The following is a 25,108-nucleotide window of genomic DNA, read 5'->3' on the forward strand; positions in this document are numbered from 1 at the left end:
TGGTTGATTCTATGATTCTCCTGCCACATAATTACTCCTGATGGAGGCTGTGGAAAGCCACTTGTTTTCCTGTCACCCTTCTTCCAGAAATTCCTAAACGGTTCCATTTCTTTCTATCCAGCCTTTCAAGAGCACAGGTGATGAAAAGAAACTGTTCCACACCATGAGAAGCACAAAGCAGTGAAGATCCAGCTAATGCAATGAAGAATTTATCACAGGAGCATTTTAGTACAATTTATTCATAATGATTTTTATCAGGCTTTTTAACCGACTGCTGTTCACTGATTCATGAACAATACAGCTCTTCCATGTCACCTCTGGTTTCATCTACAGAAATCATTTCTGGTCTATATAGTAATTTCCCATTATTTTTAGCTACACTTTCTGAAGAGTAAATGAAAAAAAAACCCTATGTACATATACACACAAATATACCAAAACAGCATCAACAGATAAGGCTGACATTTAAGATCTCATAAGAAACATGGGGGCATTTGTCCATTACATTAAGGTGAAGTAAGTCAATTTTGGTGAGTTTTGTAATTCTTGCTTCTACATCCCAAGAGAAGCACATATTAGAGAAAGAAAGCTTGAAACCATCAAAAAACTTCTGGGAATACAAATACAAGCCTGGTGGCTTTTTTTAATATCATTATATAATCAGTATCATAAAAATAATAAAACCACCTCACCAACAGAAAAGAGGATTCTGTGACTTACACCTCTGACTGACCCAAAATAATATCATTTCAATGTACTGCATAGACTATGGAAAGTATTATTTTTTTGCAGCCATTAAATCTGAAAACTGTATGGTAAGCATTGCTTACTCTTTTCAGAACAGCAAGGAGTGCCTGGCTTTGTCAGCACTCCTCGAATGTTCTGTTCTGGTGTCAATAAGGGAAAAATTACAAAGTTAGGATACACCAGAGTTTAGAAAATGCTGTATTTTAGGCAGTGGTGGACTTCCAAAATATTTTTCCACCTCTCTCTGTAAAATAGATATCCTGGATATAAGCTTATAGTCAGTGAAAGAAAACCCCCACAATCCCACACTGCACTCCACATTTCTATCTAACATATGTCTAGAAATACCATCAGCACCCAAGACCCAAGGGCAAATGAGGTTGATAAGCACTTGTATAGTCTTTCCTAGATTTAAATTTCTTTAGTTAGGATTTTTTTTATGGTGAAGAAAGAATAGTAAATAATTACAGTAATATTGCTCAGGTAAAGAAAAGGACAGATTCTGCCTGATGAAGTTAGTGGCCCTCTATGATGGAGTGACTACACCAGTGGACAAGGGATAATCTATGGATGTCATTTATCTGGACTTCTGCAAGGCCTTTGGCAAGGTCTCCCACAACAACCTACTTGCCAAGTTAGAGAGATCTGGATTTGATGGCCAAACTGTTCAGTGGATAAGGAACTGACTCAATGGTCACATCCAGAAGGCAATGGTAAATGGCTCAAATCCAGGCAGAGATTGGTGACAAATTAAGTCCCTCAGGGGTCCATACTGGGACCAGTACAGTTTAATATTTTTATCAGTGATACAGACAATGGGATTGAGTACACCATAAGCAAGCTGCAGATGACACCAAGCTGAGTCGTGCTGTTAATAGGCTAGGGGAACAGGATGTCATCCAGAAGGACCTGGATAAGCTGGAGAGAAGGGCCCAGATGAACCTCAGGAGGGTCAACAAGATCAAGTGCAAGATCCTGCATCTGGGTTGAATAATTCTTATTATCAATATAGGCTGGGAAAGCAGCGATAGAAAGCAGCCCTGTGGAAAAGGTGAATGAGAAGCTGGACACAAATCAGCAATGTGCACTTGCAACCCAGAAGGCTGATGGCATCCTAGTCTGGATCAAAAGAAGTGTGGCCACCAGGCGGAGAGAGGGGATTCTGCCACTACTCTGCTGTGGTGAGACATCATCTGGAGTACTGCAACCAGCTTTGGAGCCCTCAAGGTGGCAGGGGGGTCCAAGAGAGGGCCACAAAGATGATTAGGGAGATGGAGCATCTCTCCTGTGAGGCCAGGCAGAGGGAGGTGGGCTTGTTCAGCCCAGAGAACAGAAGACTGTAGTGATAGGACAATGGAAAATGGTTTGAAATTAGAAGACATGTAGACTGGATGTTAGGAACGAGTTGTTTACCATGATAGCGGTGGAACACTGGAAGGGGTTGTGTAGGGAGGTAGTTGAGGCCCCATACCTGGAGACCTTCAAGGTGAGGCTCAACAAGGCTCTGAGGAACCTGATCTAGTGGACAATATCCCTGCTCACTACAGGGGGAATTGGACTAGATGACATAGAGAGGTCCCTTCCAACACAAAGTATTCTACGATTCTGTGAAGCATCAGAAAAAAAATTTCATTATTTTCAAGTTAAATGGTAATTGCAACTAAATCTTAAAAGTGAAGTTTAGTAGAAGCAGTAGACTAGATATAAGATGTCTTTAAGTTGGGAACTGCACAAATGAGCCAAATAAAAAATGAAAACCAAACCTACTTTTTCTAACAAAATTCCAGAATGTGCTGTCAGGGTTTTCCATGGCCACTGCAGCAATAATACAGGAGAACTCCTGAGCAGGTTTTAATTCAAAAAACAGAAATGTCAGTTACAGTACAATTAAAAAAAGAACAGAAGAGAGTGAGCTAAATAATAAAATGTTTGGGTACTTTTGTTTGTTTTTGGAGGGGTTTGGTTTTTGTTCCAGTGCCTGCAGCTTTTAGATGTAAATGTATATGCCAAAAAATGAGTGCCTGGAATTCTTAGTAAGCAGAAGTGTATATAATTCCTCCTTGCTAAAGAAGAAAGAAGTGATTAGCAACCCACACAGAAATTGAGCCATACAGTTGCAATCAGCATCACTTGAGCAAGAAAGGTTGTAGGACTAAACCACAAAATTAATGTAATCTGCCTTAAAATTCCCAGGCCATTGTGTTGAGTAAAAATGGCACACCAGAAATCGAGGACGTATCTGAACTATAAACTGTTTGGGGCTAAGGCTCACTCTGTGCTTGTAAAGTGCCTGTAATTTATGGTGCCATATAAATGATTTTTAGCAATGATGAAAACAGTTGTAGAAAACAGTAGTTTAGAGAAGGGGAGGGGAGGAGAAGTGAGCTCATAACATAGGAGGAAATCTACAGTATGTAGGAAAAACCAAAGAAAATGGCTAAAACATGGTAGTACAGCTATTAATTATCTGCTCTTTGCAGGCATCTGCTATCAAGTAGGAAAGTGCCCTTCAGAAGAAGGCTACTTTTTTTACTTTCAGTATTGTACTCCAAGAGATGTTAAGAACCCAAAGGAAGAGACAACTACTGCATGAGAAAAACATGCTACCAATTGTCCCAATGCACTTGTGCATTCTTGCCCATTACCTGCAGAGTAACGATCTACCTGGCATTTGATCACATAGAGTACAGCTGTAACCACCTCTTTACATTAGGGCTTAAATTTCCAGTGGTAGTGGAGCATGAAAACTGCCTGTGATACGACATACTTGGGTTTTATATCTCACTCCCCTTGTTTAAGCCATACTGTCTTTGAAGATAACAGAGATGACGAAAGCTTCAAAATACACAACAGCAAACAGATGTAGGGGGGGTAATAGATGACTGAGTCAAGATCAGCTTCTCCCAGGGATGAAAAACACCAAAAATGTTACAAATCAGCAAAGCATTTTTACCTTTCTCACCTTCCTAGATTATGAAATGGAAACTAAGCTACAAATACAAAAACATATACTAATTTTTCCATCTCTCCTTTTGTCCCTCAGTCTGTACTGATATTGGTGATTGTCTCAAACCTGGAGTGCAGGACCTTGCACTTCATAAGGTTCATCACCTGGCATGACCTCTCAAATCTTGCCTAGTCCCTCCTCTTCTCTCTACCAACACCACCACTCAGCTCAGTGTATAAAAACGATAAAACACAATTTTTGTTTGTTCAGTGCTGATTATTCTTATTCCTTCATCCTGCTTCCTGGAAGTTACATGCCAGTGTTTGGAATTGTGTGCTAAGAAAATCAGCGATGTCTCACATGCAGCGAGACCTGGCTTTCAGGGCAACCTGAAATTTTGCTGCAGAATAGAACAGAACTCAATTACTGTCCAGGTTCTCTTACAAGAGACTTAAGGACAAGTACACACTTCTAAAATCCTGTCCTATCCAAAGCCTTTCACCCTTTATAAAGAGTGTATATCCTCTGTCACATGCCAACTAGAACTCTGTAGGACAGGATCCTTAAACTCTACGCTTAATACATATAAGAGAGAAATGTGTTTGCATGTGTGTGTATATATATATACATACACACGTTAATATTGATACATTGATCTGTTTTGGTTTAGGATTCATTTATTCTTCCTTGTAACTTTGCTGTTTTGTAAAAAAAAAAAAAAAAAAAAAAAAAGGCAGCTCCTTAAAAAAGCATAATTAAATGATTCAGTAGAGAAGTAAAACCCAACTAGCTTAAACAGTTAAGGTGCAGAAAGATTTTACAGATCATAAAAAGACCATTAGCATCAATACTAGAACATGATGTCCATAATTATAGAACAGCTTCAGTTGGAAAGGATCTTAGAGATCATCTGCTCTGATGTCCCCACCATAGACTCAGCTGCTCAAGGCCTCATCCAACCTGGCCCTGAACACCCTCAGGGAGGAGACATCCACAGTCTCCCTGGGCAACCTATTCCAGTGTCTCGTCACCTGTATACTGAAGAACTTCCTCCTAAGATCCAGTCTAAACCTACTGTCCCCCAAGCTAAACCCCATCTGCCCTGTGAAAACGACAAAGCCAAGTAAAAACTCACAAAAAACCAAACCAACCCAAAAAAAACCCCACAAAAACTGCACTATAAACTAGGTAGTATTTCCTGCTTGGATTAGGTGTGACATCAAAGAGGACTATGATCTTTGCTAGTCAAATTAATGAAGCAACAGTAGAGGTTGAATTAATGTCAAGGCAGTATAAACACTGTTAAAGCTGTGCACTTAAAGGTCCATTTCCAAGATGATCAAAGAGGAATTTAAAAAGCAATGCAAAAAGAAGAGCTCCCTCCCAACAAACCAAGCAAGAAATGCTTTCTTCTTTTCTAGGGCAGCATCACTGATCGCAGCAAGTGTTCTGCAACAGAAGCTGTGCGCAGGCACTGCAGAAAGGCTGTACCAAAAGTTGCTATTCCTAGTGCAAAAGCTGCTTCCAAACAGCATGCATCAGGTGCTGTGCATTCCTAATATTTTTGTAGCAGAAGGATAGCACCAGAATACTGAATTCATGTTGGGCACTGGTTCAGTCACCTTTATACTATCCATTTCTTCTATCCCTTCTGAAGTTCACCACTTCCTGAACCTTGATTACATGTAGTGAAGAGCCTCATGAGCCATATCTCATTCCTGCCTGTATACAAACATGACCTCAAATACATGTCAAGTAGCTGCTGAATTCCACACAGCCTGCTGCAGCTCCAGACTGAATCTCTCACACTAAATGGACTGGTAATTACTGAAAACATTGTTTCAGCCTCTCCAAATATTACTGCAACTCTTTAGTTTCTGCAATTACAAAGCACCCTACTGAGAAAATATTTGACTATGCAAAAAACAAAGTTGAATTCAAGACAAAGTGGCACCTGAACAACAGAAAATCCTCTGCCTACTGTTTTTGGAGATGCCAAAACATACCAGGAGAGAAACAGAAAAGTTTTCTGAATGACATTCCAGCAGCAGCAGAGACAAGAAAAATAACTGAAGGCTTAGTAACTATTCCTGAAAGAATGTAAAGGAATCTGAAGTGAGTGGCACCATCACTATTCAAATGGGAAGTGCAGCAAACATTCTTTCTTCTCTTGATCAAAGAAGCATATCGTTAGCAGTTAGGAACTTAAGAGACAACAGCAATCCCACTGTGAGAGGTTATGTCACTTGAAACATCAGCCATAACAACTTTCATTATGTAGCCATCCTTAGTGTTTAAAACTATCACTATGTTCCTAAGATATTGGAGGCTAATGTTATCTTCTAAAAGTTACTGTGCTTAGGAAAGCTCCTGAAGCATACCTCAACTGCCAGCAGGGCTAAAATGGACAACATTGCATCCCTACAATTAACATCCCTTCCCCAAACTTTGGTGGACCATTTACAACCATTTTATTCTTCTTTAGATCTTAGTTCCAGTAATTTTTTCTGATCTATGCTGACAGTTACTCTTTATAGAACCACTGGGAATGCTGTTTGCAAGATGGTGAGTGAGATTACTCTAATTTCAGTCCATGTCAATGTGCAATAGACCCAGAACCAAAAACATGTCTTCTTACTAATCTCACCTACATATACCTTCACCATACACCTACAAGGATGATGACACATACAGCTCACTGCATGAACCCCTCCAGAAACTAAAGAAGGACCATTTTAAGCCACTTGTCTAGCATGCCAAAAGTAGCCTAAGCTACATGAATCAATGGATTGAAGCAATTCTAATAGTACATTGTGGCTTTTCCTCTTGCAACCATTCTTCCTTTAAGATAAGGATGACCATGAGATAGCCATGTGCCCTTGTGGCCAAGAAGGCCAGTGGCATCCTGGGGTGTATTAGAAGGGATGTGGCTAGTAGGTCAAGAGAGGCTCTTCTGCACTGGTGAGGCCACGTCTGGAATAGTGTGTCCAGTTCTGGGCTCCTCAGTTCAAGAAAAACCTCAGGAAACTGCTTGAAAGAGTCCACTGGAGCTACAAAGATGCTGAAGGCAGTGGAACATCTTCCTTCAGAGGACAGGCTGAAGGAGCCGGGGCTCTCTAGCTTGACAAAGAGGAGCCTGAGGGGTGACCTCATGTGTATTTATAAAGATGTGAAGGACAAGTGCCAGGAGGGCACAGCCAGGCTCTGCTCAGTGATGTCCAATGATAGGACAAGAGGCAGTGGTTACAAGCTGGAGCATAGAAGGTTCATGTGAACAGAAGAAAAACTTTTTCACAGTGAGGGTAACAGAGCCCTGGAACAAGGCCGCCCAGAAAAGCTGTGGAATGTCCTTCTCTAGAGACACAGAAAACATTGCCTGCCTGCATGCATTCCTGTGTGGCCTTCCCTAGATGATCCTGCTCTGGTGGAGGGGTTGGACTTCATTTTTCAAGGTCTCTTAGAACCTCTAACACTCCGATTCTCTGATAATGCTGCATACTTCCAACTGACTCTTCCAAGCAAACTGTACACATACTGTTTGCAAATAAATACCAGGACATTTTCAGAAGGAAAAGAAACCAAAAAGCCTCCCCTCCTCCTCAAAAGAAGAGAGCCAATGTTTTATTAATGTGCAGAACTACCTGCCCAGCATTGCAGAAATGCTATGAATGGCTGTGTTGCGTCATGGTAACAAGACAAAATACGCTCATATTATAGTTCAGAAAACAAATTCATACCTATTCCCTTTTTCTCGGGTCCAGAGTAGAAAGGGGCAAAGATTGAAAGCAGAGGTCCTTTGGCCAGTCACCATGCAAATTCTGCTATACTATCACCACAGCAAATTATATTGGAAAGTGCTCAGAAATAACACCTACTACACAAATCCTTTCCACTCTGATTTTCTTCCTCTCTCCAGCTGCCATTTTTTCCCCCCACTCAGCTCAACCCGATTAAAAAATTAGCATCTGCCATTGAAACACAATTTACCTCCTTAGTGCATCAGAGGAACACTGCACACAAAAATTATCAGTGGATTATTCTTAGATCACTGAATAAAGTTAATACCACAATGATGAAATTCCTCTTTAAAAAAGTTAAAAGAAAAAAATTAATCTACAAAGCTAAGCACCTGACAACCTGATGAATAAATGCACTGAACAAAAACACAAAAGTGAGCTAAATACTGAAGGATTATGCCTGCTGGACATAAATAAAGCTTATTTCATTTACCATATAAAAGAGAAGATAAATAGAATTATACTCAATGCAAAACTTCCTTTTTTCTCCTTGAAAATTACAGTACCATAAAAACTAAATGCTGATATTAAATACAAGCTGATAGTAAGACCCTGCCCTTCCCACATTTCAGTCCAAGAGAATGAACTCTGGCTGCATATAATACATCTGGAGAATAAGTGCCTGTGAAAGAAGCTGTTAATTAGAGCAACAACTAGGTCACTTAAAATTTCAGAGCAAGAAAGTTAATCACACCATTTACCATTAGACCTCATTGGTATTCACAGGAACATTCATAAACCCTCCTAACATTAGAATTTTAAACTGCTTGATGTCTACCTTAAAGAACTCCACAAGCATTGCGACGTAAGAGCCTAAAGCATTAGCTCATGTGGCAAAACTCACACATGTAAATCCAGATAAAGAAGTTCACTTTAAACAATCATGTTGACTCGAGAATGCAGCAGTTGAAAGGAAAGCAGGCTAAAGCTCTGTGAGGTTTAAGCCAGCCTATAAGTTTAAATAGTGTCCTTCAGCTATGATAATAAAATATGGGCTCAAGTCAGAACAATATGGAAGGTTCAGTGGAAGCAGCAGACAGCCTTTCTAAGGCTGTCACTATGCTTCTTCACAGCTTTACGTACTACAGCTTGTTTCTACCTAGGGCTGGTATCCTGACTTTCTCCATAGCCTTAAATAACCTGTATCATTCAAGTCTGTTTTTCAGACCCAAATATGACGAGAGAAGTTGTTTTAAATTAGTTTGAGCAAGCTCTGAGTGCTGTGTCTTCACAGGTCATTTCTAATGACAATGACATTCAGCTGCCTATAGTGACTCATAAAACAGCAAATGGCAGCAGGAAAGAGTCAGAAGAGGATAGGGTGAATCTGTCCAAGATAAGATTTATAAATGAGGACTGGAGAACACAAAACAGAATGAGGACTAAACAATATCATTATCTTCTTTGAAGGAAATACTGACAAATAACAGTATGTGGATGGAGCTGGATAGTGTCATGTTGATCAGTCCATTTGCCTTTAAAGACACATTAACCTTCAATATAATGTGATTTAAATGAAGCCAGATTAGAAAGCAAAACAAAAGTACAGTAATATGACAAAAAGTTATAGTCAAAGCAGCACACGCGGTACCAAAGATAATTTCCAAGAAGAAGGGAAACTTGCAAAATGGTATTAATGCTTTCTATGTTTTTTCTTTTATTTTCTTTTTCTTACTTTCAAAATTAGATAGAAATACACTGAGGTCAACTTTTGTTATATGTCCAAATGAAAAATAAAACCCAGATAAAATTTTCTTCGCTTTCTGTATCAGTTCTTATTTAAACATGTCAGGTACAACCACTGATGTCTACCCTGGTTGGCAAGGCAAGTAAGTTCCCAGCTTGCAGTCACCACTTTCAAAGCCTTAGCAGAAAAGGGTTAAAATACACAGATTCCCTTAATTATTAGAATTGTCATTCATTGTAAACACAATATATAATGGCCAGAGGCTCCAGTACAGGTAACAATTTCATTACTCTAAATGCTTCATTCCAGAACAGTGAACCTCTGCTTTGCATCTAAAATGGAAAACTCAGTGAAAAAGATAATTTATTCAGCCATTTCTCATCTCTTACATAGTAAGACTTGGACACCTCTCTACAGTCGCATAACATCTCATTAGTTATTTTCACTGCTCTGCTTTAAATAAGCCTTTCTTAAAGTGCCTTTCTGTATACTAACGAATGACTAAGGACTCAAAAGACACACTGGCATCATAAACTTGCCAAGGAAAGTAGGAGATCACAGAACATAGAGATTGGAAGGGACCTCTAGAGATTGAGTCCTATCCCCTTGCCAAAGCAGGATCACCTAGGGCAGTCCACACAGGAATGCATCCAGGCAGGTTTTGAAAGTCTCCAGAGAAGGAGATTCCACAACCTCACTGAGCAGCCTGCTCCAGGGCTCTGTCACCCTCACTGTAAAGAAATTTCTCCTCATGTTGAGGTAAAAGCTTCTATGTTCATATTTGTATCCATTGTTCCTTGTCTTATCACCATGCACCACCCAAAAGAGATTGGCTCTACCCACTTGACACTCACCACTCAGATATTTAAAGACATTGATGAGATCTCTCAGGCTTCTCTTCCTCAGACTGAACAGTCCCAGGGCTCTCAGTCCCTCTCCATAGAGGAGATGCTCAAGTCTCTCAGTCATCCCTGTCTCTGTCATCCCCCAGAAGGTCCCTGTCTCTCTTGAACCGCAGAGCCCAAAATTTGACACAGTATTTCAGGTGTGGTCTCAGCAGGGCAGAGTAGAGGAGTAGGAGAAACTCCCTAGACTTGCTGGACACACTTGTCTTGATGCACGTGAGTTCATGTATTTTTTGTTACATTATTAAAGAATCTAAGGATAATATAGCTTTAGGTCAGTTTAAAAGAACGGATGCCAGCATTTTAGGGTTCTACTTCCTATCCCTTGCTATATTTCAATTCTTTCTGTTGAGATGAAACAATACTTTCTGGTGAAGAGACTGCCTCACATTTAAGTGTTCATGATACATGACAAACCTGAAGAGAAAATCTTGCAGGCCTGAAAATCTAACTCAGCCAGTTAAACATTTCATTAACAGCACTGCTCAGTTAGGGAGCCAACCTAGTGACAGAAGAGTGACAGAATGGTCATGGTGCACCCTGAGAGTATTGGAGGTGCAGAACCTGGCAGCAGGGAGATGATCACAGCAGGACTAAGGAGGGCCAAATGTGTCAGCACTGGACTGTGACTGAAACCTCTCCACATAGTATACTGAAATTTCACTGTGACCTTTCATCACAGCAGATGAGCTGTTGTAAACTAGAACAGATTCTGGGCACTGGTAAAAAGATTTGGACAGCCGAAGACCAGGCAGAGGAAAAGAACAGTGCCGCAGTGCTCATCACTGCAACTGTTGCTTTCCAAGTACCCATCCATGCAAGACTTCTGGTGGTTCTGGTTTTTGTAGTGCAGCCACAAGCTCTAACTCTGTGGGTCGGTGTACTGCTTTCACTGCAGCCCAACCTCAGCAACAGAAATTACACCAATAACTACAGTTCCTATCACAGGAGCATAACAGCAGTTGTGGAAGCAGATCTAATCTTAGTAGGTTAGAGATGTGGGGCTTTTTTCCTTAGTTATCATGGAAAGCCACATTTTGACATGACACAAAGCTGTCATAAGCACTGAGCTTGTTAGATGTGTGTAATACTGGGCTAGAAAGAAACATGGATGTTTCACTGCATCACTTTTTATTCCATGCTTTAAAAAGTCACCAGTATTTACTTGAGGAAAGAGCTGGGGACCTCCTTTCCTTGTATTTCAAAACGTTTTTCAAAGGAAAAAAACTGAAGAAAATTGATAAAACCAACCCAAAACTTTCTTTGTTCTCATGGCGCTGCTACCTCTTGCAAAGATTGTCCTTCAGGTACTACTGCAGTATTTTAACTTTGACAGCTGCTCTGTTGAGACATTACTACTGATAAAACAAAGCTCTGTCATGCCAGCTTCAGTACAATAGTAATGCAGTCACATCAGCAAGAAGAGGATCAAGGACAGTACATGATGCATCATTCTTGCATAACATGTTTACCAAAAGTCCCACTGCAAAGACGATGAAGAGCAGCTGAAGCACCCACATACAATGATGAAGTTAACATAATGAACAGCTGAATGTTTCAGAGCACAGCACAACATATTATAAGACTAGAGTATATTCTTAATACCTGCAAGTCATGCAGGCACTGCTGATGCTTAAACTGCAAATGAAGAAGTGCTGCTTTTGATATTTCCAATTGTATTTTTGTTTCCATAAATACTTGAACTTCCTTCAGGCCTTCCTCTCCCTCTCTAGCTGCATATGGGACTTCAAAATAAACAAACAACAAACCAACAACCCATCATGTGGTATAAATATCTGTAGGTCTATTGAGCAACACTCGAGTGGCTTTAAAGTTTTGGGGGGTTATTATTAATGAAAGCTCTTACACCTTTCCAAGCCAATATTAGAAACAATCAGTGGAACAAGGCAAACTTGAAATGAAAAAAAGCATTTGCAGAGATATGTAGCATTCCAAGGGAGCAGGGACTAAATCGTGTTTAAAACATTTGTCATATTAACGTAGTAAAAGGGGAAAACAAAACAAAGAGTAGCAATTTGGGCTCAGGAACTCTATTTCCTCTAGAGATTGTACACAACCAATATACACACTAAAATACTTGGAACTTTTCTGCCAGAAAGGCAGGTTCCTAGCACTGATCTGTTTCTGAAAGCATCCATATTACCAAGAAAAGGATAGTGTCTTCTTGACTACAACAATCTAGTAGCGGGGAAAGGATGAGATACAGTGACCTTTACTACCACTGTGTCTTCATATGGTGCATTGGAAGAGCACACTGAGCGTAGGGAGAGCTCCTGGAAAGAGATGCTCACTATCAAATCTCACTAAATTATGGCAGAAGATTTTGTTTGTATTGTAACTGGTTTAGATCAAGAAATGCACAATATTTCCCAACAGGCAACAACTGACCTAAATATGTTCCTCAAATAAAGTAATCCATCTGTCAATAGCACAAAGTAGTACGTTTTGAAGAAACAAATTTTGCATATCACTGCACTTACCCTTAGTGGTTCTCTTTCACAACTCATCTGTTGCTTTGAACTCTATAAGAGGAAAAAAAAACACAACAGCAAACAACTTTGAAAGTTTAGCATTCTTCCCAGAGCAAAGCTGCTAATTCTAAGTATGCTACACAAACAAACACAGGAAATACAGTCATGAGTCTGAACACTATACTGTGTTGTGGATCAAGATAGAATCATTACTGTGAACAACTAAAATAATAAGTGAAAAATAAAAAAGGCAAGTACATTTACAAAGGTCAAAAGGAAAGCAACAACAAAACTCAACACAGCTCTGAAGTACAAAAGCATTTTTGAGATTTGAAAGACCTCACTGGCAGTTCAGTTCAAGAAGAAGCAAAGAAGCCTTCCTCTTTCTGTTCTCTCACATATCTGTGTTACGTTTCTGAATATCTCACTGCTAAAATGCCACAGCACACCTTGGAAGTAAAAATATAGAAGTCTCAGGAAATGATACAACACATTCCTATGGCAACTTTCAGTTCTGATTTAGAGTTAAAATGACTCTGAAGAAGACTTGATGTCTATATATGAATATACTTACCCCCCCCTCCATAGTGCTGTCTTTGTGTTCTGCCAGCATGTTAATAAGAAACATGCTTAGAATGTAATTGCTAAGGCCTCCCCACCAAGTAACATTTGACAGGAGTCATCAGTCAATGGCAGAGTAGTTTGTGAAGTGGCCACTGCCAAAAATGAAAGGGGCTCCTCTAGAAAGAGCTCCACAAACCAAACAGCAGCACTGAAACTTCCAGTTCCTTGTTTTCTTTCTAGCTCCCTGGTATCTAACCCCATCCTGCAGCTAGGATTCTTAAATCTAACATTAACAGCTTTGCTCAGGTGCTCAGGAAAGCACTCAGATCTTAATTGGTCCAGCCTATGGTGATAAGAGGTTAGGTTTTTTTTTTGCTTGGCTTGGTTCTTGTTATAAGGATAAGATTAAAGACAAAAAATGAAACAAACTAAGCTCATCTGAAAGAAAAAAAATCTATTTCATAGTTTAAGCAATGATGCCACCTATCTATCTGTCTGTCCCTCTAACTATTTATCAGTTGGAGTTCATTAAATACATCTGAGAAAAGCTTACTTGGGCACAAGTAGCTTTCTGTGCAGCTAACCAGTGCCAAATTTGCTCTCTCATTTTGTCTTTTTTTGCTATCTGTGCCAATTTAAAAGAAACTGTGCCAGCTAAAGAGAAATGTCGTGGCAGTACTAAGCACTTAAGGCAAACCATAAATAATGCATTTACAATATGTAAACCTGTATAGATAAATGAGAGAAACTAAAAGCCATAACATATTTAATTAATGATCAAGAGACTCTAGAAGCAAACCTTGTGCATATCCTGCAATTTTACATACACTGCTTCTCAACCCTGAATTTCCTTCCTTACGTCTCTGGATTGAACCATATGCAAGGAACTATTTATTTCTTTTAGTTCAAGACTGCATGAAGAACCTGGTCAATATGTTCAGTGTCATTATGTCCAGCTCTCAGACACTTGAGTTTAGTGGAAGAATGCCTAAAATATCGATTCTCTTTAAAGGGTTTCATCAAGGAAGAAATTTCCAAGAAGTGGAGCAATAGTTCAATGCTACAGTTCTTTTTATAAGACAACAGTCTTGCAAGACACTCGTGCTGTCAGGCTCCATATTTTAAACAAACAAACAAAAAGCCTTTGGAAATACTGAGCAACCTGCTGGTGTCATTCGCTGGTGCATTCACAAATGTGAATAGAAGGGGAAGCATCTTTCCTTTTCTTCAGATAAAAGAAGACCAAGTAGGAAGTTTATTAGATCCTTTAAATATATATATAGCAGTCACCCAACTCTTCATAAAGACTTAAACACAAAGATAACAAGACCTATCTGTGGATGCCATGGTCAGCAACAGAATTACTGCAGTTGACAAAGAACACCCAGCAGTCCAACTAGGCAGGTTTTCTTACTGTCAGTTCAGATAATCCCACATTCACCTAATCATAGAGTGGCTTAAAGTTGAAGGAATTTTAAGGGTCATCTAGTTTCAATTCCCCTGCCACGTGCAGAGACATCTGCCACTAAACCAGGATGCTCAGAGCCTCTACTGGCCTGTTCTTAAACTCTTTCAAGGATGAGGCATCCACAACTTCTCTGGGCAACCTGTTTCAGTGTCTCATCACCCTCATAACACTCATAATAAAGAACTTATGTGACGGAACAAAGAGCATAAAGCAATGGTGACAGGGTTATTTACAGAAAGACTGCTTAAAATGTAGAAGAAAATTTTTTTTTCTTTGCACTATATCACTCAAAATATTTGTTTGAATTTACAAATTCAAAATACTTTGAGAAGTTTATTTGAAATGGAGCACAGTCCTTGTGGTTGAAATATAACCAGTGAACATCTGAAGTGTTTTATATTCAAGATCTCTCCCCATAAACAAACATGTGTGGTCAATGGACATAGCCAACATTCTGAATAAAAAGTGGATATGAAGTCATCTTCCTCACAGGAAGCAGTTATGCCGCAATTAGTTAACCACAATTTTCTGTGCAGCTGAAAACACCTGCTCTAACAGCAGTTTTAGTAAAGACTCTCCCATATTTTCCCCTGTTGTCTTCCACCTCAAGAAAAGCAATGCAAACGTGATTAGCTGCATCAAAACTGCCTCTTTTCACTAGAAAAGGATAATTTACAGCCAGTACCTACACGGGAACTGTGGAGCATCAGGGTTGAGTGTGAAGCACTTGGCACTGATCACAGTCACAGTGCTTTTACCAGAATGAAATTTCAACTAGCAATTACTAATTCGTCTGACTGAAGTCTCACATTTCTCTTCATCCAGACACAGATTAAATAGCTGAAATCAAATCACAGATTACTCAGACACAGGCACACTAGCTGTGTTTCACTCAATAGTAAGAGAGTCCATATCGTTTCCTACTACCAGCAAAATCAGTGTTGTCTCTCATTAAACACTCAGCTGACTAGAAAAGTCTTCTCTCAAACACTGATCGTTTGGTTTTGTCCCCCTTGCCATGTCGCACAAAATTGCTGCGCTACACATGGACACACACTATACACTGCTGGGCAGTCTGTTTCAGGTGGAAACAGTCACTTCCCTTGCATGACTTTATTACACATTAGTTTTCATTATCTTGCTGCCTTACAGAATTCAGAAGAAATGATGCCTCAAATTATTTAAGACATAGAGGATGGGCATGTGCAAAACTGTAGACATAATGCTGTGTGTTAATTTCAAATGGCTTCTCAGTGCTCCTTTGAAAACTCTAAACCCAACCTCAGGAGCTCCCAGCACCACAAAGTAGAGCCCAAGGTGTTCATACATGGGAGACTCATTAAAAATATCAGTTACTACGTAAGCATACAGGGTGATAAGAACTGAAAGCAGAGTTGTCAGAGCCTGTAGTAGTGATTTACAGAATTAAGCAGTTTTCAAGCACACAACCCAAGTACTTTTCTTCCACAAGCAGTAACTGGGACCATCTTCTCCTCTTCTACGAGCAACTTGTTCATCTGACATATTTTTACATCTGACTCTTGAAAGCCCCCAAATGGTGAAGAGAACCCAGTAAGGTGATAATATAGTGCTGAAAACCTGTGTAGTGCTGACTGTGTACATTGTGTTACCAATACACAGGGGTGCAGAGTTCCCATGTCCATGCATATGCACATTTTTCCAGATCAGGGAGCTTTGGCTTACTCTGGGCTAGGTATGGGTGTTTGCACGCATGGAATTTTAATTTCATGGGGTTTTATTACAACCATCCCTTGCTGTGCTCTAGCAGTAGCTAGAGGGACTGATTTATTCTCAAATACCCTTAGCATGGTATTGTATATCGACTAGTGCTGCTGCCATAAATATATGTGGGCAAAGAACTGTCTAAAATTCTGTATGTATTACTAAGTAGAGTTAAGGCTTCAAGTGCCACATACAAGCGGGTTTATTTCTGCTGGAAGAAACAGGCAATTATTATGGTCCATTGAGCTCAGAATAAGCATTTCTACCAAAAAAAAAGAGAGAAAGAGTCTGGTGCTACAATCCTTGTAAAGCTGTAAATGCAAATGGGCACCATCTCAGCTTCCATTAAAAAAAAAACAAAACAAAAACCCTATGGTTTTAAAGGCATTTCCCTATCTGTCTTACTGCCAAATCAACAACATGTTACAAACAGGATCATTTTGAGACAAAAAAAAAAAAAAAAGCTCTCCAAAAACTAAAACAGAACTAAAATGTTATATATATATATAACAGTTTCTAGGCAATTGTTTCCTTGCGTAAAATGGCTCTTTTACTCAACTGAGAAACCCTGAAGTCCAATTTCCACCTTGTCTTGGTCTTAGGCTAATGTATGTTTTTTACCACCATTATTATGTAGAATTCTTGACTAATACTGTTACCTGAAAAATACAGGTTTTTAGGGGCTTGGGGGCTTTTCAGTGGTGTTGGGGCTTGAGGTTTTGCTTGTTTGCCTTTAATTACTTAGTTTGTTTTGGTTTTAATTGCCTTAGCTCCATGTCCAAAGCAGTTGCACATCACTAAAATATCTATGCACTCAATTTGCCTTAAGCTCCCTGAGTGTACTAAAGGAAACTTATGGTGCTGCAGCACAGCCTGAAAGCTCTTCATTATCTAACCCTGCTTTAAGCGAAAGAGCTGCAAGATAGCACACTACTAAGCAGCACTGCAGCTTTTCATAGAATGGCCTAGGTTGGAAGGGACCTTAGAAATCATCTATTCCAACTTCCCTGCTATGGGCAGGGACACCTCTCAAATAGTCTTGGCTGCTCAAGCCCTCATCCAGCCTGGCCTTGAACACTCCCAGGGAGGAGGCATCCACGACCTCCCTGGGCAGCCTATTCAAGAGTCTCACCACACTCTTACTGAAGAACCCCTTCCTAAAATCCAGTCTAATGCTGCTCTGCCTCTGCTACAAACCATTCCCTCTTGTCCTGTTGCTAGACACCCTTACGGGAAGTCCCTCTCCAGGCTTCTTGTAGGATGTCTTCAGGTATTGAAGATTTTCTCGTGCTCCACCCTCATATCTCAGTCCATCTACTTATGTTCTCTGTTTTACCTAAGAGGTTTAGGAACTCTTAAGTCTCTGATATGCCCTTGTGAAAAGTGGCACAACGACAACAACTGTTTGGTGTTTTGCTTCTATACTGTCTTAACACTTGGACATTAAGACACTGGTGAATTTCTACAGGAGACTGCCTTACATACTGTACTATGAACTAGGAAAAAGTCTCCAAGAAAATATTTATTGCAAGTGCCAGTGCAGAAGACACATGGATGGTAAAAACTAACAACTTCTGCATAGAACAGTCCCATAAAGAAGTTTATCTACACTCAGCATCCAAACAGAAACCTCTTGGTCTATGTAAAAGATTATAGTGCATTTGATTTCATTTTCTTGCATAGCACAGCAAGGAACAAACAAAATACAAAGGCACTCTACTAAAAATAAATGGACACTATGAAAAATGCAATTCAATGTACTGTGATGTTAAAGCAACATCTAGGATAGAATTAAAAGTATGTTGTCTTAGAATCCAAACACTACCAGACTAAGCCTGGCATATACAGGTGTTCTACTGTGAACACCAGCACAAATCATTTTGGTCTCATCAGCACACTATCATCACAAGAATTTACTCTTGTAAAATCATGTGAATTTTGGCAAATTGATCTTAAGCCTCTTTCCTTACAGTCTTCATCCAGAAAAAAAACCCAATGCAGATAGTGGTACGAATAGTAATTAAGTGATCATCTCTGAAGCTAGTGTAAATATAGAATGAAGAAATCAGGCAATTAATATCTGGGTACGAAGTACTGCTACCAGATTTTGAAATAAATTGGAGGGTCTGAATTACACAAAGGTGGCAAAAAAGTTTGATCTGCTGCACAGCAGATTGTTTGAAGTACAGAGACAGTGACCAAAAACTATAAGCAAAGATCAGAGATTACAATTAAGACAGGGTTTAAATAAAACCTTTGTTTTACATAGAATAGTTTCCTGTATTTTGAACAGAAAATTGCTACTAGTCTGTTAAAGTGCCAGTTACACCAACTACAGATAACAACCCAGACAGACACTTTGGGGAAGAGGACACAAGAGTGACAATAAGGATGTCACTGGAGACAGGCATGAATTTTCAGACAATTACCAAAGCTAGTTATGTCACAGATTGCTGCTACAGCCATCACTCCTGTGTTATCAGTGAACATCTGGAAGGCCACTTGCTGTGCTTGTCTGCTGATAAAAACAAGTCAAGCTCACTCAGCTGCTGATGCTTGACAAATTGAAAAAACAAACAAACAAATAAAAACAAAAGACCACCACAACCACAAAACACCAAAAAAACCCCAAAGCACACCAAAACACAGCTCTTATCTGGCAGATCCACATTATTGGCTGAAAAGGCCATTATACAAGGAACTGGTCTGAGAATGAGATATTTTCAGGTCAGCAAGAAGCCAATGAACTGACAGGTATCCAAAATCTCAGTCAGAAGAAGCTTGAGACAGACGGAAATGTGGCAGACATTTGATGAGCTGGGATATAAAACATCCCATAAGGAAATTCTGATTTTTTTTTCCAAGTCAGATACTCTTTCTCAGAGAAATCAGAGGTTCCTTTGGAAGAATGGGAGTCTGCTGAATTTTCCCATGCCACTCCATTGGGGCAGAACAGCAATTACAGCGCTTCAGAGGAACACCCTGGATCTGTCCAATATGTTGGGCTCAAACCCAGGAATCCCAGCTGGAAGTGGAGAAGAGCAATGCATCAGAAACACAGATGCTGTTGTTTTAAAGCAGTAATGCTACACCATAGCTGAGCTAAATGTGTGCCGGTCAGTTACCGATCAGAGCTGCTTTGCATTAGGAACTCTGTAAGGTTACCATCTGCAATTTCTGTATGTATAGTCACATACAGCTGAAGTAACTCTGTGTACCCCTGCTCAACTTAGGAAATGACCCATGAAGGAATTATTTTCCAAGAATTTAAGATTGCTTTCCTTGCTGTGGAGATGTACCTTTCAGGCCCTAGAAATACTCAACCTCCCCGCCGCTAGGTTGTCCAAGTTGAAAACAGGTGGCACAAAACTAAAGTTTCTTCAAGCTTTTGCAGCACTGATAACCTGAGAAGAAAGTGTTTTCTTCTGCACAATACTCAAATCCAGTAACTATATGGGGAAAGGAAGGGCACAGTACCTTAATCTCCTCTCCTAAACAGCTTAACTAACTATAGAAGATGCAAGTGCCTTGCATTCAATAACTGCTCAGTGCTTCTACTTGTTCTAAGAACACATTACAAAGACTGCCAATAAACTTTAATTAGCAATATATTTTTAGTGGCAGTGCTGCAGCCTGCTGCAATGAAACATTTCTTCCAAGAATTTCTAAGCTTTCCTAAAGAAACCTTGACACTGGAATAACAGAAGACATTTAGAGATTGTCATATGAGAGCATCCATTAGGGCAGCATATTCTTCTAGCTCTGAAGTGGTGAGGTTACCTCGAACAAGTAACTCTCATTTTAAAATGCTCTTTGCCTTTCTGTTAAGAAAATGAACAATCATTGAGCAAAAACCAGATGCAGCTGACAAAGTTAAACATTATCTTCCACCTCTTAATGAGACCACAGCAATACCTTTACTGGCCTAAAAATAGAAAAGCAGAAGGAATCACTTAAACTTCTGTATGTGTGCGCACGTGCATGCACACCCACGCTCATTTTGCAAACTAAAAGTCATCTTCTTCAATGACCTCCATGGTAACAAGCTTGAAACTGTAGCTTCAAAGCTCTATTGTATCTACACCTTGTGAAATAATTTCAACAATGCATTGCATACAATCCTTATGCATGGAAGCGCTGCTCCCAGCATCTCTACAACACTTTGTGATCTGCTACCCTGAGGTGAAGTAAACTGTGACCTGAAACTTTGCCGGTGTAGAAGACAGATAGAAATCTCTTACTATAGACATGAGACATCTAAATATTGTCTCTTTTACAATAAATACAACCTCTTTTCTATTTCATACAGCTATACAGATCCCCTCTTTTCTGCCACATCTTAACCCAAACTAAAAGTTGTCAAGGGCAAAGTTCCATCTATAAGTTTCCTTAGATGCATCTGTCTATAGCTCTATGTACAAAGGAGAGAGAGCAGGAAGCATCTCTGCTGCTCATTTAGCTATTTCTATGTTCTCACTGCAGCACAGTATAAATAAAATTACTGTATAAAGAACTAATTTCAGAATCATGCAATAACTAGCATGCACTATTCAAAAGGCACATTTTGTAAAATCACAGAATCGTTGAGGTTGTCAAAGGCCTCTAAGATCATCAAGTCCAACCATTAACCTAACACCACCACCTCCCATAAAAACACATCTCAAAGTCTTTTTAACATCTACAGGGATGGTGACTCCATCCTTGGGCAGTCAGCTCCAATGCCTGACCACTCTTTCAATAAAGAATTCCTTCCTAATATCCAACCTAAACCTCCTCTAGTGCAACTTGAGGCTGTTTCCTCTCATTCTATCACTAGTTATTTGGGAGAAGAAACCAAGCCCTAACTCATTACCACCTAATTTCAGGGAGTGGTAGACAGCAAGAAGGTTTCACTTCAGCCTTCTTTTCTCCATTTGCCTGCAAGCAATGCCCACAGTGGTGGCACAGCCAGGATATCCAGTACAGTGTAGCTGCAGCCTCAAGCAAGTTGCTACTTAACTCACTATTTTTCATTCCTTTTGTTTCCAGTGCTTATAACAAAATTTTGCTGCTTTTACACCTAAAAGATTTTTGGAGAAATTGTCTTACTGAACTTTGCAACGAGGTAAACATGCAAAATTTCTCAAAGTCATTTATTTTTGTCTGCAGAGTATTTATTTTGGTTTTCCTCTCTTTTTTTTTTTTTTCCCCTTCCAGAAATCTAGAAAGCAAAAACTAAACCAAAGCCCTAATGTAAATTCTTCACCTGTTAAGTGGATGCACATTACCAAAGGTCAAGCTATTGAAACCAAAACATGCTTTTGAGCCCTTATCTGCTCTGACACTGAACAATTATTTCCACTTAAATAGGAATAAACAAAGTATCACAGAGGAATAATATGGAGTTGCTCAAAGCTCTGATGTAGGTGACCCTTGTAGGGTGATGGGAAAAGGAGAATGTAAAAGAGCAGGAACAGCAGTGTAATGTTCTGTGTGACTAAAACAGATTAATCTCTATCTAGTCCAGTGGACTCAAGATCCAAACAAACTCATTATTTTCAAGCCAGGTAGTCTTCAGCTTTAGCAAGATTTCAAGCCTGAGATTAGTTTATGAGATGAATTGATTTGCAGTGTTATGATGTAAAAGCCATTCCAGTCTGCTAACTACCTGAAACACTGAGATCAATTTTGAGAGTAAAACATCAATTACTTCACTTACTGAGACAGAATAAGCAGCAATTAAAAGTGTAGGGAATGCTTCTCTGCATGAGGTTACTTGTCTAGTTTTTCAGTGTATCAGAGCAATTGTTTTGATTTCTAATTGTGTCTAGAGACTTGAATTCAGGCCTTTTACATCTCTGTTATATTCTGAGAAAGGGTTGTTTCTCACTATTTAAAAATCCCTAATGTGCCTCAAACAGGCCCATGTCATTAAAAATATAATGTGTTTTCATTGAAAAAAAAGGTACTTTTTCTGTAGAATTATTGTCTGGCCTTAATTACACTGTAACATCAGTCATGGAGAAATGAGACTAAACCATAGCATTTCTGGTATCTAACACCCATCATTACATAAAGAAATACATCTTTCAGGAACTAAACACCTCTAGTTTAAAAACAGCCTTTGCCTTGCACCTGTTGTATGGCATGAAGATCTCTGAATTTCTGAAGTGGAATAGTCCTGAAAGCCTAGAAACACCCAGCAAGCAAAGCACATGGAGGGAGAACAGGATGATGCTTCTTAGAATGACAGAATCAGTCAGGGTTGGAAGGGACAAGGATCATCTAGTTCCAACCCCCCCTGCAATGGGCAAGGACACCCTGCCCTAGATAAGGATGGCCAGAGCTTCATCCAGCCTGGACTTAAACACCTCCAGGGATGGGGCCTCAACCACCTCTCTTTGCAACCCATTCCAGCCTCTCACCATTCTCACAGTGAACAACTTTCTCCTCATGTCCAGCCTGAATCTCCTCACTTTCAGCTTTTCTCCATTTCCCCTAGTCCTGTCATTACCTAATAGCCTAAGTCCTTCCTCAGCTTTTTCAGAGGCCCCCTTCAGATACTGGAAGGCCACAAGAAAGTCACCTGGGTGCCTCCTCTTCTCCAAACTGAACAGCCCCAACTCTTTCAGTCTGTCATCATAGCAGAGCTGCTCCAGCCCTCTGATCATCCCAGTGGCCCTTCTCTGGACATGCTCCACCATGTCCACATCCTTCTTGTAATGGGGTCTCCAAAACTGGATACAGTACTCCAGATGGGGTCTCACCAGAGCACAGTAGAGGAGAAGAATCATCGCCCTCAACCTGCTGGCTACACTTCTCTTGATGCAGCCCATGCTCTGGTTGACTTTCTGGGCTGCAAGTGCACAGTGCTGGCTCATGCTGAGCTTCTCATCCGACAGTAACCCCAGTTGCCTCTCCTCAGGGCTGCTCTCCAGCCACTCACTGCCCAGTCTGTATTTGTGCTTGGGATTGCCTCAATCCAGATGCAGGACCTCACACTTGGTCTTGTTGAACCTCATGAGGATGGCTTGTGCCCAGCCTGTCCAGGTCCCTCTGGATGGCATCCCTGCCCCCCAACCTGTCTGCTGCACCACACAGCTTGGTGTCATCAGCAAACTCACTGAGAATGCACTCAATGCCTCTCTCCATGGCACTAACAAATATGTTGAACAAGAGAGGTCCCAGGACTGATGCCTGTGTGACTCTACTTGTCACTCACTCTTAACACCACAAGTACAGAAAATCTGAAAACAAGTAACACACAACAAGAGATTCCCCCAAAACCATACAGGTTCAGAGTGAGCAGATTTCAGTAACCATTCACAAACTAAGGTGGTCTTGCTGCATAGTCAGAGCTGGTAACAAACAGAGCAATGAACACAGAACCACAGAAACATTCAGGTTGGAAATGACCCTCAGGATCACCACGTCCAATCGATAACCTTACTCTGCAAGGTTCACCCCTAACACCATATCCCCAGGAACCACAACCAAACTACCTTTGAACAAATCTGGGGTTGGTGACTCAACCACCTCCCTGGGCAGCACATTCCAACGCCTAACTGCTCTTGCTGTGAAAAAATTCCTTCATTACATGTGCTAGATGAACAGTGGAAAGTTCTGCAGTTCAACTTAATAGTGTCCAGACAGCTTCCTGCAAGCTCATTTTGGTCTCTTCTGGTTAGAGACCCCCATAAGCTTTTAGGGAGCTGAGCCTTCCCTATAACCCAGACACTTGGAGTGTGGCAAAAGAAGTATACTTCTTGCTCAGAGTGCACTTTATATCTAAGTAAGGTTCAGTAATTGTTTAAATTGAACATACACCATTCTTGAGTAAAGAAAGACAGACCTCAGAGACAACACAGACATGTCTTGATATTTTCTAAAGCCTTTCATTTGATTTCTGCAACACTGCAATTCATATCTGTACATTTAGCAGCTGTGAGACTTGTGACTGAATATTGCAAAGGAAGAAAAAAAACAACCACCAAACCAAAAACAAACAACCAAGCAACCACCTTTCCTCTGCACAAGTCCAATATATTATCAGAGAGAAGTCTTTTTACCTGAAGGGCATAAATATAATAACATAAAATTTACAGGCATCTATTAAACATATTTTTTTAAATGTCCTGGATATTTTTAATAGCAATTCTCAGTTCTGTTCAATTCCTAGGGCTGAACCTACCAAGTAAGCAATATTCTACCATATTTTATAAGGAGGGTGTATGTGTGGCTTGCATTCTAAGATGTGGACCAACATTGATTTTATTTCCTCTTCGTATTTTATAGTTATTAGACCACAATAAATTTCTCTTCACTCAAGCCTGGATTTAAATATGCAAGCCAGGATGGAAAGGTACTGAATCTATACTACGCCATAAATTCAGTTTACTTTGGATTTATTTTTCCCCTCCCACTGTTATAGTTAGCATGGAGATAACTCTGTACTTGGTTCATGTACCAGCAACTATGAAAAATCAAACAAAGATTGCACCACAGTGGAAACAGATATGCCCTGCTGGTCTAGTCTTGTCTTGCACCTTATCAGCTGCTTTGTTTTTAGAGAGAACAGTGTGGCCACCATCTGTCTTAAGGACAAAAAAATCCCAAAACCAAAACAATATAAAACAAAAAATGACCACTGGAGCCTCAAACAAATGAATAAAACCATGAAACAAAGCCATTTTTTTTCCTCAAAGTTAAGTCAAAAGCACAAACAAAATGAGGGTGGATGGTGGGAAAGGCTGGAATTCCAATTCTATAAGCATTATAA

The 25,108-nt window shown here is 40.0% G+C and overlaps 1 protein-coding gene across 26 annotated transcripts in view; it reads right to left on the bottom strand.

The window, feature by feature from the left end:
- RBFOX1 (RNA binding fox-1 homolog 1) overlaps nt 1–25,108 on the bottom strand; it is a 1,229,664-nt gene that overhangs the window by 385,165 nt on the left and 819,391 nt on the right. For 20 of the 26 annotated variants that reach the window (XM_064153056.1, XM_064153048.1, XM_064153051.1 and 17 more), the window contains one exon: nt 12,585–12,626. The exons of the other annotated variants lie outside the window; for them this stretch is intronic. In XM_064153056.1, the coding sequence (XP_064009126.1) occupies nt 12,585–12,626 (42 nt within the window). The remainder of the gene's footprint in view (nt 1–12,584; nt 12,627–25,108) is intronic. 26 annotated transcript variants of the gene reach the window in all.

The sequence above is a fragment of the Pogoniulus pusillus genome, chromosome 13 (assembly GCF_015220805.1).
Source record: "Pogoniulus pusillus isolate bPogPus1 chromosome 13, bPogPus1.pri, whole genome shotgun sequence".
Lineage (NCBI taxonomy): Eukaryota > Metazoa > Chordata > Aves > Piciformes > Lybiidae > Pogoniulus > Pogoniulus pusillus.